Source organism: Argiope bruennichi, chromosome 1, assembly GCF_947563725.1.
Source record: "Argiope bruennichi chromosome 1, qqArgBrue1.1, whole genome shotgun sequence".
Taxonomy (NCBI): Eukaryota; Metazoa; Arthropoda; class Arachnida; order Araneae; family Araneidae; genus Argiope; species Argiope bruennichi.
The window spans coordinates 35,740,728-35,751,843 of NC_079151.1; the positions used below are offsets into that span (position 1 = coordinate 35,740,728).

Genomic DNA, 11,116 nt, shown 5'->3' on the forward strand with positions numbered 1-11,116 from the left:
AGAAAAAAGAGAGAGAGAGAGAGTGGAAAAAAAATATAAGAACTCTTTTTAACTAGACATTCAATATTCCTAATAAATTTTCTTCAAAATTGTTCGCTCCTGTATCAAATAATAAAGACAGAAAATTTTAAAAAAAAGTTAATAATATGTTTCCTTTTTTCTCTCTCTCTTCCCATCTCCTCTACTAATAATCTTAATTAAGTTTTTTGTAATGTCATTGGAAGCTGAAAGATACATATAATCCTCTTAATGATGTCAAAAGGAAAGGAAAAGAGGGGGGAAGGGAGAGAGAAAAGAAATCTTTAAACTATGATCCACTAACAAAATGTAGATTTGGTTAAAGATTTGTAGCCAACCCAGTCAACAACATTAGGTTTTCGATGTGTGTGTGTGCGAATTTTTTTTATTATTATTATTTTAATTTAGATAAAATTTCTAAGCTTGCACGGCATAGAGGGCGGTGGATCGAGTACAGGGGAATATCTTCCCCTACAGCCTGTAAAATCATTGTTTATTATATTTTCATATTCATCTCGTTATAAGTCCTATATAGTGTTGAAATGCCAGAAATTATTATAGGCTCAATGCAAATCTGCTCCAACAAAGATGAGAGTGAATCTATGAAACAAAGAAACAACTCGATTTCGTCACAATCATCGGTTGGGTCCCAGTTTGTTCTACCACAAACATATGAACGTATGTTGACCAAGGAACTACTTCTTAAACTGAAAGAAGTAAATAGTGAGCAAAAACGCAAAAAGGGGAACAAAGTCCAGAAATACTTAACAACCTCTCTACTACAGGCAGCCAGCAGCATTCTGGATGTATTGGATATTAGAATATCGCACAAAAAAACCAGAAGCGGAACCATCTGCTCAAACTTATAATGTTGAACAATTCACAGAAATCCAATCGAACGAGCCAGTAAACGAACACCAAAAAGGTCCATCCTATGCAGAAATTGCAAGGAAAAGACCTAAAAGCACGGCCTCAATTCTTATATATCCAAAAGAAGAAAAGCCGAATACAAACGTAGAGGACCTCCTTAAAAAGGAACTCCAACAGTCAGAAACTACTGTCAAAATCAAATGAGTTCGACGAATCCAGAAATGAGGGCTGGCTATCACATGCAAGACGGAAATAGACCTGCAGAAGCTTACGGAAACCCTAAAAGAAGCTATTACTGAAAATATAACAACTAAAAGACCTGGAATGAGGCATCCTAGTATTATAATATATAATGTACCCAACAACGTACCAATGGAAGATGTTCAAAGGGCAATTCGTGCACATACGGGAAAATCCAGAAGATCTGAAACTTCGCTTTAAAATGAGAGGCAGAACAGAAGACACCTCATCCTCGAAGCTCCTAGTGAGGCATTTCATCTCGTCTTAAAAACTTGAGAAGGATTTCTATCAATTATGAAATGTTTCATCTGAGAGAAATTCATCATATCAAGCGTTGCTCAACCTGCCAGGCCTTCACTCACACAGCCAACTTGGACCAGTGCAAAGATGATATTTCATTTTGCGGTCACTTCAGCGGGCGACACCACACCTGGAAGTGTATGTCTTATGAGCAATTTTGTATAAACTGTTCAGAGGCGAATAGACTCAATGGAACTAACCTGCACATATAGCATATGGCAATAGACCCACGATGCCCCTGCTACCAAAAAGCGCTAGCAGCATTTAAACGGACTAGGGATTATCAATGACAACGACTATCACTTTTAATTCGTCCTTCTCCAGCAAAAAAAATTTAAATATTCTCTAAATTAACCTCGGCAGAACTAAAGCAGCAACCACTCACTTTCACCCTGCCGTGGTAAAATTGAAAACGAACATTCTCTTGGTACAAGAGCCATATGTGTACAACAACAAAATACAAGGTTTGCCGATGTCTTGGAACATCTTCACATCCACATCAAATAAAGCTGCAATTTTCATTCTCCAAACCATCCATAAACAATTACAGTAGCTAAATTGGAAAATACTATAGCAGTCAAACTCCACAGTGACAACAAAGCTATAAAACTCATTTCTGCTTTTTCATCTCTAATAGCGGATATCAATGAAACTTTATAAGAGATTCAGGATATTATAAGAATGCTACCAAATGAAAACTACCTTGTAGGAGCCGGTCTGAATGGCCACAATCCTCTTTGGGGATATCATCGCACCAACACCAGGGGTGTTACAATAATGGATTTCCTACTGGCTAATAACCTTTATATCAACAATTCGTCAGATGCCCCACCTACCTTCACAAGAAATACAGATGTGGGTTGGCCCGATTTGACATTCTGTTCATAGGAAATGATCACAAATGTAGTCACTTGGGAAGTTCTCGAAAACCATCGTTTAGTGATCACCACTTTATTCAAATAACAATAAGAAAAATAATTACTAGCCACATCTTCAATAGGTTTAAAACCCTCCATGGAAACCATAACAAATTCCACAAAAAATTTCTGTTTCATGTCGAAGAACTAATGACCATAATCAAGAACTGCAATACCCAACAAGAACTAAATTAATTTACTTCCATTCTTCAAGCAACAATAATTCAAATCTGCAACAAAGCATTTAAAATAAAAAAAAAACATCCATTGACTGAAAACCCAACTTGGTTCACAGATAAATTAGAAATAGAAAAGAATTAAGGCATTGAGACCAAGGGAACAAAGATCAAGTTCGGAGGAAAGATCAGAAAAATATTTGCAGTGGAAGACAGAAGCCAAAAAATATATGAAGAAAGTCAAGAGAGCCAAAAGCGTTGGTTGGAACGATTTTTGCACTGAAGCTTCAAATCCATATGGTAAACATTTCAAAGCTGCCTTTAGAAAACAATTCATCCATCTCAACTAACATTCTTGCACAATATCAATCCAGAAGGAGGACACCAAAAAATAGCTCAGGATATATTAGAACAAATTTTTCCATTCCCAAATTCAACTCCATCTTTAACACATGAAATCACCACCACTCCTAATGATTGCCCTTTCACTGAGAAAGAAATAGCACAGGTCATTGATAATCTCCCTCATGGAAAAGCACCAGGATATGACGGTATTGATAATCTAATTCTAAAAACAATAAGCAAACATTTCCCGACCTTCCTCACAGAATATTTTAATAAATGTCTTTCACTAGAAAAATTCCCGGGTCCATTTAAAATATGCAATATCATCCTATTTCAAAAAACTGGAAGAGACCCTAAACTAGCCACATCGTACAGACCAATAGCGATCTTGTCTACTATAGGGAAAGTTCTAGAAAAATTACTCACACAGCGTCTTATTTATTTTCTAGAATCAAATAAACTCATCAACAATTACCAGTTTGGATTCCGTGAAGGAAAATCCATAGATGCTGCTCTTAAAAAGCTTGTAGAAAAACTTTATGATGGAAAAAGGGAGAAAGACAATATTCTGGTTCTTTCAGTGGACATCAAAGGGGCATTTAATAATATCCAACACCATTAAACAGTTAAATATATAGATAAACTCCAATGTCGCCAAAATTTCAGAAACACCTTTGAAAACTTGCTACATGCCAGAAAAATAATCCTCAACACACAAGAAGGCTGGGCCATAAGAGAACAGAAGCAAGGCTGCCTCCAAGGATCGTGCAGTGGTCCAGCTCTGTGGAACTTGGTGGCGAACAATCTGCTTAATAAAATCTTGCCTGCCCATATAATTATCCAAGCATTCGCCGATGATTTTGTCCTGGTCATTAAAGCCAAAACAAAAGAAAATCTAATACAAAATACCCAAGAATCAATAGCCGAATTCATATCCTGGACTGACATAAACAATCTAGAAGTGTCCATGGGGAAATCCAACTTTATTCTGTTTAGTAAATGGGTAGCAGGACCCAGAATCTATTGGCAGGGAGAAAGAATAAAGCAGACACACGCGATTAAATACCTAGGTATCCATATTGGTGAAAAATTGAATCGAAATACTCACCTCAAGCATTTAGCATTGAAAGCGCAACAACAACAATTCAATTTTCTCAAAATAGCTGGCAAATCCTGGGAGATAACACTTCGACACAGAAAAATTTTGTATAGGACTGTCTTTAAAGGATGCTTGCACACGGAGCAGGAGTTTGGTGCCTCCACCCTACGGTTAGATTAGCAACAAAGCTCTCTTTCATCCAAAGAGGCTATCTGTTAGCAATTACGGAAGCATACAATACCACGCCACTGCAGCCACTTCAGGTTATCCTTGGCTTGCCACCACTACATCTGCAACTTCAGATGATGGCAAGAAGGACTAAACTGTACAGACTCCGTGGAATCGTACATGATATGCCACATATCAGTCCATACGAGTATGAACACAGAGCTACGGGCTGGACGTCGAATCCTTCCAAACATCTTCAATCACATCAAATTTCGTTGGAAGACGGTGGGTCTCAGAATGTAGTACTTGGTATCTGTACAGATGGATCAAAATCCTCAGCAGGAATTGGGGCTGCATTTTATGTCATGCAGGAGGCAGTGACTATAGACCAGTGGTCAACCAGCTTATTCAAAGAAAACACTGCCTTCCAAGCTGAATTATTAGCAATCAATAGAACAGCCAAATACACAACCTCTCTTCCTACATCAGATCTAATTACTATTTACGTCGACAATAAAGCAAGTATACAAGCCTCAACTTCTCCAAAATCCAATAGCCAATTAGCAAGAGATACATTTACCCTTCTTCTTGCAAATCCTCACATTAAAATCTGATGGATCAAGGCACATGTAGGCTATGAAGGGAATAAAGCACAGATTCTATCTGGCCAACTCTCCTTACTGTAGCTATAGGGAGATACGATCCGCAATTCACTATGCCACCGAATGCCTACTGACTCTCTCATGGCACATGAGAAAGCCAGAAACAAGTCTCGAGGAAGAATGGTACAGGAGAGTTGCATCGAATACTCTTTCACGCAGCAAGATCCCCTCCATAGTAAACCATATTCATAAATATCAAGATCTCTTCAAGACTACACAATAGCCGAGATCAAAATGCCACTTATCAAAATCAGCCGAAATTATAACTTCAAAAGTCCTCAAAAGTGCAGTTTTCACGAAGAAAATCAAAACCACAGGACTCAGACGGACGCTACAGATTTCTGACTCTTCAGTGATTATTTATATGCTTATACATGTCTTGCGGATGTTCTCAATGTAATTTATCAATTTTTTTCAGTAAATAATCTCATTTCCCTGTAAGTTCAACTCAAAGTCACTATTTGTTTAAGTATTCTTGTCCCCTCCATCCAGTTATTACATCACCGAAAAATTAAATATAGTCGTGTAGGATTTGATACCGATGGGATTCTCTCTGGAGAACCCTGGATGGTATGTCGTCTCTTTCTTTCTATCAACAATTTTCTTTTTTTCCGCTTCCATCTTGTGCTCATCCAACTGGTTAAATAACTTAGTGTTATAGGCACCGGGGGCACAGGATGGCGTTATGTTATGTTATTACTACAATTTTCTCACATGTGAAATTGACTTTTTTTTTTTCTTTCAGATCATTATCAAACATATTCTCGTTTCTTTAGATTAAATACTGAATACATCGTTCTAATTCTGCTTGGGTACTTTAGCTCTGTTAACAAAAAAATTATATATTTTTGTCCTTATATAGATCGCATACTGCTGCTTCTGAAAGCAAATTCCACATCAAAGTATTTTAAATCCATCCACTGAGCTTCTAAACATATTATAATATAATCATGAAAAAAATTTGATCTCTAAATTTCGTTGAATATTTACGCATCAAAGATAACTAAATACTAAAATATTTATAAAATCCTGCCTTGGAAAGGGATTAACCAAAACAAAATGTGATAAACGGAAGAAACATAGTATGTAATATTTGTAAAAGAATTGTTCACTTGTGTCTAATTTTGGGCAAAATGGATTAAACAAAATCCGTCTGTATATTTATATACTTGTCATATGATGCACGAGAAATCAACCAGGGCTGGTTTATGAATTCAACATATGATATTAGTTAGCATAATGAAATTTCGAACCCGTGGATCAATAAATTAACTATCGATTTGTCTGTTCATTTTTACAAAGCACCATAAGTCAAAATCGCTGTATGACTGCGTTTTAATTTATTACCTTACCTAATCAAAGTTATAAAACTTTATTTGGAATCAATTTATTATAGGATAGTCTATTAATCTGTCAACTTGACCGGTACAAGAAGTTTCAAATGAGCACAATGAGATGGGTAAATGAAATATTGTGTGTGACTTTCAAATGAAATCTTTTGTATCAAATTTTGGATTCAATCAATCTATGGCATGAGGTCAGAAAGTGCATATAGTCTCTCAAAATCAATTTACGATTCTTCTCATGGAATCATGAGAAGAATCGTAACTGGAATATTCATGCATCCATACATATCGGAATTAGTCAAAAAATTTCATATCGGACAATATCAGTTATTAATATTTTAAAAACTTATTGTTAGAAATGTACTCAGATACAAAAATTGATATTGAATAAATTTAAATATCTTTAAAATTTTGAAATGTGCATTATCTAGATTAACCTTTAGCGCACCATCGGTTTGCGCTCTATCGAGCCAAATTTTAAGCATATATTTGATTTCGATTTTCTAAGCAGCTTCAACTTAGGCATGATTTTAATGGAAACTCTCATTGGAGTAATAGAATGAACAGACAGTGTACAGAAACATACATGGTGTTGCGACAGTACAGCATTTTATCAGGGATAGAATAAATGAGACACAAACCCCACAGGATTTAAAATAAAACATTATATTTTAAAAAAGTAGCAGAAATTTAAAAGTTAATCATCTTAAAATGGGCACATATAAACATATATATGGTAATAAGAAATATGACGGCATTTAACAGCGGACATTTGTCGTCTTCAGTCTTTAAACAACAGTTGATCGAATGACATTTGACGTAATCGAGGGCTTTTCTTAAAGTTCTTTTGTTGAAAATTAATTTTATTTGATTGTCTAACCTTGAACATTCGTATGTTGTTTTATGGGATATACACTGAAATCGAACGGAGCAATCACCTTCCAACAGCTGCTACTATAGGTAGTCGACCAGATATGTTGCAGAGATATCGTCCAGAAGAATCATTGCATGTATTTAATGATAAATTGGTGATATCAAGAATACAGTCATAAAATGTCCAAAATTCCTGTTGGGAAAATAGAAACAAGAAAAATATAAATAAAAACTTTACAAATGCATAACAAACATTTAAGTTAGAAAATTATAAAAAAATATTTTCTGTTGGTGTATTTGTTAAAATGAATTTTTTTCTAAATTTTAAATAAAGATATATCCTCGCTTACTTCTAGAGTACGATAGTTAACGAGAGTAAATATTACAATAATTTCATATTTAGTTTTCTATTTCAAACTTTTCTGCGTTTTTCCTTGTTCATGTAATACATTACTAATTTTTGTTCAATATTAGAAATCGTATTATGTTTTTCACAATACTAACACTTAATCCCAAGTTTAGATTTTACTTTAAAAATTTAATTTAGATTAATTAAAAAAATTAATTTTTCTTTTTACAAAATTTAATCTTTTTTTAAAAAAATTTAATTTCTTTTTACAAAATTTAATTTAGATGAAACGTTTCTTCAAGAAGGCAGAAAAGGCATCAATTCAAAAAGCAATTTTTAGAAACCATTTCTATAGCATGTCCCTGAGTCCTCCGAGTATTTTCGACTAATAAAAAGCATGACATATTTCCAAAAGAGGTATGATGATTCAAAATCGAGCCATTATGAGAAAAGCAACATTATTAATCAGAGTAGCTGGATAACGAGTTTAAGTGGCCATCATTACTTTTCAATTTGTGATAATGACATGCGTGTTCAGGATATCTTATCACTCGCTATTTAATACCAACACATTTCAGAGCCTCTTGTCTACACCCTCAAAAGTAAGTACAAATAACATAACAAAAATAACTAAAAAAATATTTTAAAAGATTAATTAAAAAAACGGCAATTTTTATTTAATAATTAAATCATCTATATTAAAAATAAAATAATTCAAATTAAAAGTCATTAATTATTAAGTAATCATTTCGCTATACGAAATTGATTAAAAATGGATTTCATATAAAATTTGAAGCAATTCATTATGCAGCATCGAATTTCCAGTTAGAAATTCGAAAATATTGATTGAGCAAAAGATTCTATGACAAATAATCGAATCTATAAATAATATAAATTTATGATAAAGTCAAATGCAATCTTAATAATCCAAATAAATAAATTAATGTCCCTCCATTCTCACGTTTACAATACAATGTGGCATAACAATATATTATTTATAATTAATTATTACCAGTATTTATCCATTTCAAATTTTCAAAATTATACTCATCGTTGTTTCTGTAGTAACTGCTGGCATTAAAATGAATCTGAACATCTGAAATAAATTTGAACAACATCTTAAATAACAGTAGCATATAATTAATGACGAGTGAATAGAAACTCATTACCTGATCTGCACAGGACAATGGACAGACTTCGTTCATTTCTACTGTCTAATTTGAATCTAATGCAGTCTTTGTAGTAAAATGTCCAGTTCTCTTTGCCGATGTTTACTTTCTGCTTAAGAAACATATTTATTAATCATTTTCTTATTTTCTTTACTTAAAGCACTCACTTTGAAGGTTGCTACAGTAGAATAAATTCAGGTTAAAGAAAATTTAAATATCTTTTGTGACATAAAATAGGAACATGATGATTAGTGCAAAGTTGGATATGCGAACATAGAATTTATCACCAATCCGAAGAATATTTCCTGTATATTCTCCCAGATATTTTTATAATAAATTTATATAACATATAATAGAGTTTATATTTCAAATATTTAAATTTTCATTTTCAATCGGTAGTATAGTAAAATTAGTTCCATAGAATTCATGGATATTAGAATTTCTTTTACATTACAAAGAAGAAATGTTAAAATAAGTTCAATGTAATAAAATTTAGCTCAATCCACACAGGTTCATTTTCTTTTTGTGCGTAAGGGCATAAATATTTTCCAGGTTGAACTCTTTCGTTGAATTCTTTATAATAAAACGAGCTTTGTATAAAGTTACTCGCTTGTATGAATGCTTAAATGTTTTTTTAAAGCTCACCGATGTGAAAAATCTTTGCCACATACTTCACAAACATAAGGTTTTCCTTTTGTATGCTTGCATAAATGGTCAGTGAAATGACATTTTTTTCTGAATTTATTGCCACACAATTAGCAAACGTAAGGTTTTTCTTTTGTGTGAGTACGTAAATGCTTTCTTAAATTACTTCTATCCGAGAATGCTTTACTACAGACAGCACATACATGCGGTTTTTCATTTGTATGCGTACGTAAATGTACCTTTAAAGCACTTCTATGTCTGAACTCTTTACTGCAGACTTCACATACATGAGGTTTTTCTTTTGCGTGCGTACGCAAATGCTTTTCTAAATTACTTCTATACGAGAATGCTTTACTACAGACTGCACATACATGTGGTTTTACATTTGTATGAGTATGTAAATGTTCCTTTAAAGCACTTCTATGTCTGAACTCTTTACTGCAGACTTCACAGACATAAGGTTTTTCTTTTGTGTGCGTACGTAAATGCGTTCCTAAATTACTTCTATCCGAGAATGCTTTACTACATATTGAACATACATGTGGTTTTTCATTTGTATGAGTACGTAAATGTACCTTTAAAGCACTTCTATGTCTGAACTCTTTACTGCAGACTTCACATACATAAGGCTTTTCTTTTGTATGAATGCTTAAATGTACTTTTAATACATCTCTTCTTTTGAACGCTTTACCACATGTTTCGCATACATGGGGTTTCACGTTCGAATGGCAAGATGAATGCTTATTTAAAGCATCTTTATTCCTGCAATTTAGTCCACATATTTCACACTGAAATCGTGTCTCTTGACGATGAGCTTCTGACGGTTTCTTTCGTTTTTCTGCCATATTTAACTCTACGACATACGCATAGCACAGATAAATTTCCTCTGAAAAGAATAGATTGCTTCACTATTTCCTAAAACTGAAGTTTTTTATCTCCGTGAATATCTGATAGCAATTATATTTCTTATTTCTATTTACTGTTTTACATGCTTCAGAATAAAGTAGCTGTTCTTTGTGATTTGGATATTTTTGGTATATCCATTCTTTAATACTTTTTCTTTAATTTATAAAAAAATTCTGGCACTCAATTGAATTATACCAAAATAGTCCAATGTATTCATATTCCTAAATTAAGATTAATATTTATTAGTATATTCCTTCCTAAAAATTCGATCAGAATTTTTTAAAAATTAGAATATTTTTGCTTTCTACGTTTCTACTTTAAAGATTATAAAAAAAGAAGTTTTTACAGTAAAATTGTTTCGATCAATTAATTATTTAAAATATATCTCACCTGAAATGGTTCGTAACTTTTTCTAAAACTGGTAAAAAACTTTTTTTGACCTACTATTAATCATTAATGTAAAGAATGTGGTCTTCACAGCTCCAAAGACCAATATTCTCAGCTATTATATATACAGCCTTCTTTGTTGTAATTTACATGACATGTTATAACCTCAGTTAAATCGAAAACATTCTTCTATTAACCGCAACAGTTGTCTAATTTTTCATAGCAATATCTGTATGCAAATCCTAAAGCATAGTAAGACAAAATAAGTGTTTTCATAGTATCTTAGAGTATGATGTCTGGGAACATTGCATTAAAATTCGAAGTTTTCAAGTTCTGTATATTTTTCATATATATAGCAAGATCATTAAATGATGCATCTAATCAATTTAGAACATCAGTAATATATTTGTTATGTATTCTGATAGATAAGAATACTTAATGTCTATACCGCTACCCATAATGTTTTATATATCTTTTGGATAAATTTAAGTATTGTTAAAAGTGGTGCAAATCTATATATAGTATCTGGGTTCAATTTGCCATATATAGATTAAAAAAAGGTATTCTTCATATACTATCATTTTAAACAAAGAATTGTTTCTTCAACTGTGCTTTTGTTCATCGAGATTAAAAGTTTTTTACATTT

At 32.9% G+C, this 11,116-nt stretch overlaps 2 protein-coding genes across 2 annotated transcripts; one reads left to right on the forward strand and one right to left on the reverse strand.

Moving 5' to 3' along the window:
- Positions 1 to 4,093: 4,093 nt before the first annotated feature.
- On the forward strand, positions 4,094 to 5,576 carry LOC129972373 (uncharacterized). The gene is made up of 2 exons (XM_056086498.1): positions 4,094 to 4,651; positions 5,541 to 5,576. Exons 1-2 carry the CDS (start codon positions 4,094 to 4,096, stop codon positions 5,574 to 5,576), a joined length of 594 nt encoding a protein of 197 aa, XP_055942473.1.
- A 3,711-nt stretch (positions 5,577 to 9,287) lies between these two features.
- Positions 9,288 to 10,022, reverse strand: LOC129972383 (oocyte zinc finger protein XlCOF19-like). Its single transcript, XM_056086509.1, has one exon. The coding sequence runs from the start codon at positions 10,020 to 10,022 to the stop codon at positions 9,288 to 9,290; it is 735 nt and encodes a 244-aa protein (XP_055942484.1).
- Positions 10,023 to 11,116: the final 1,094 nt, after the last annotated feature.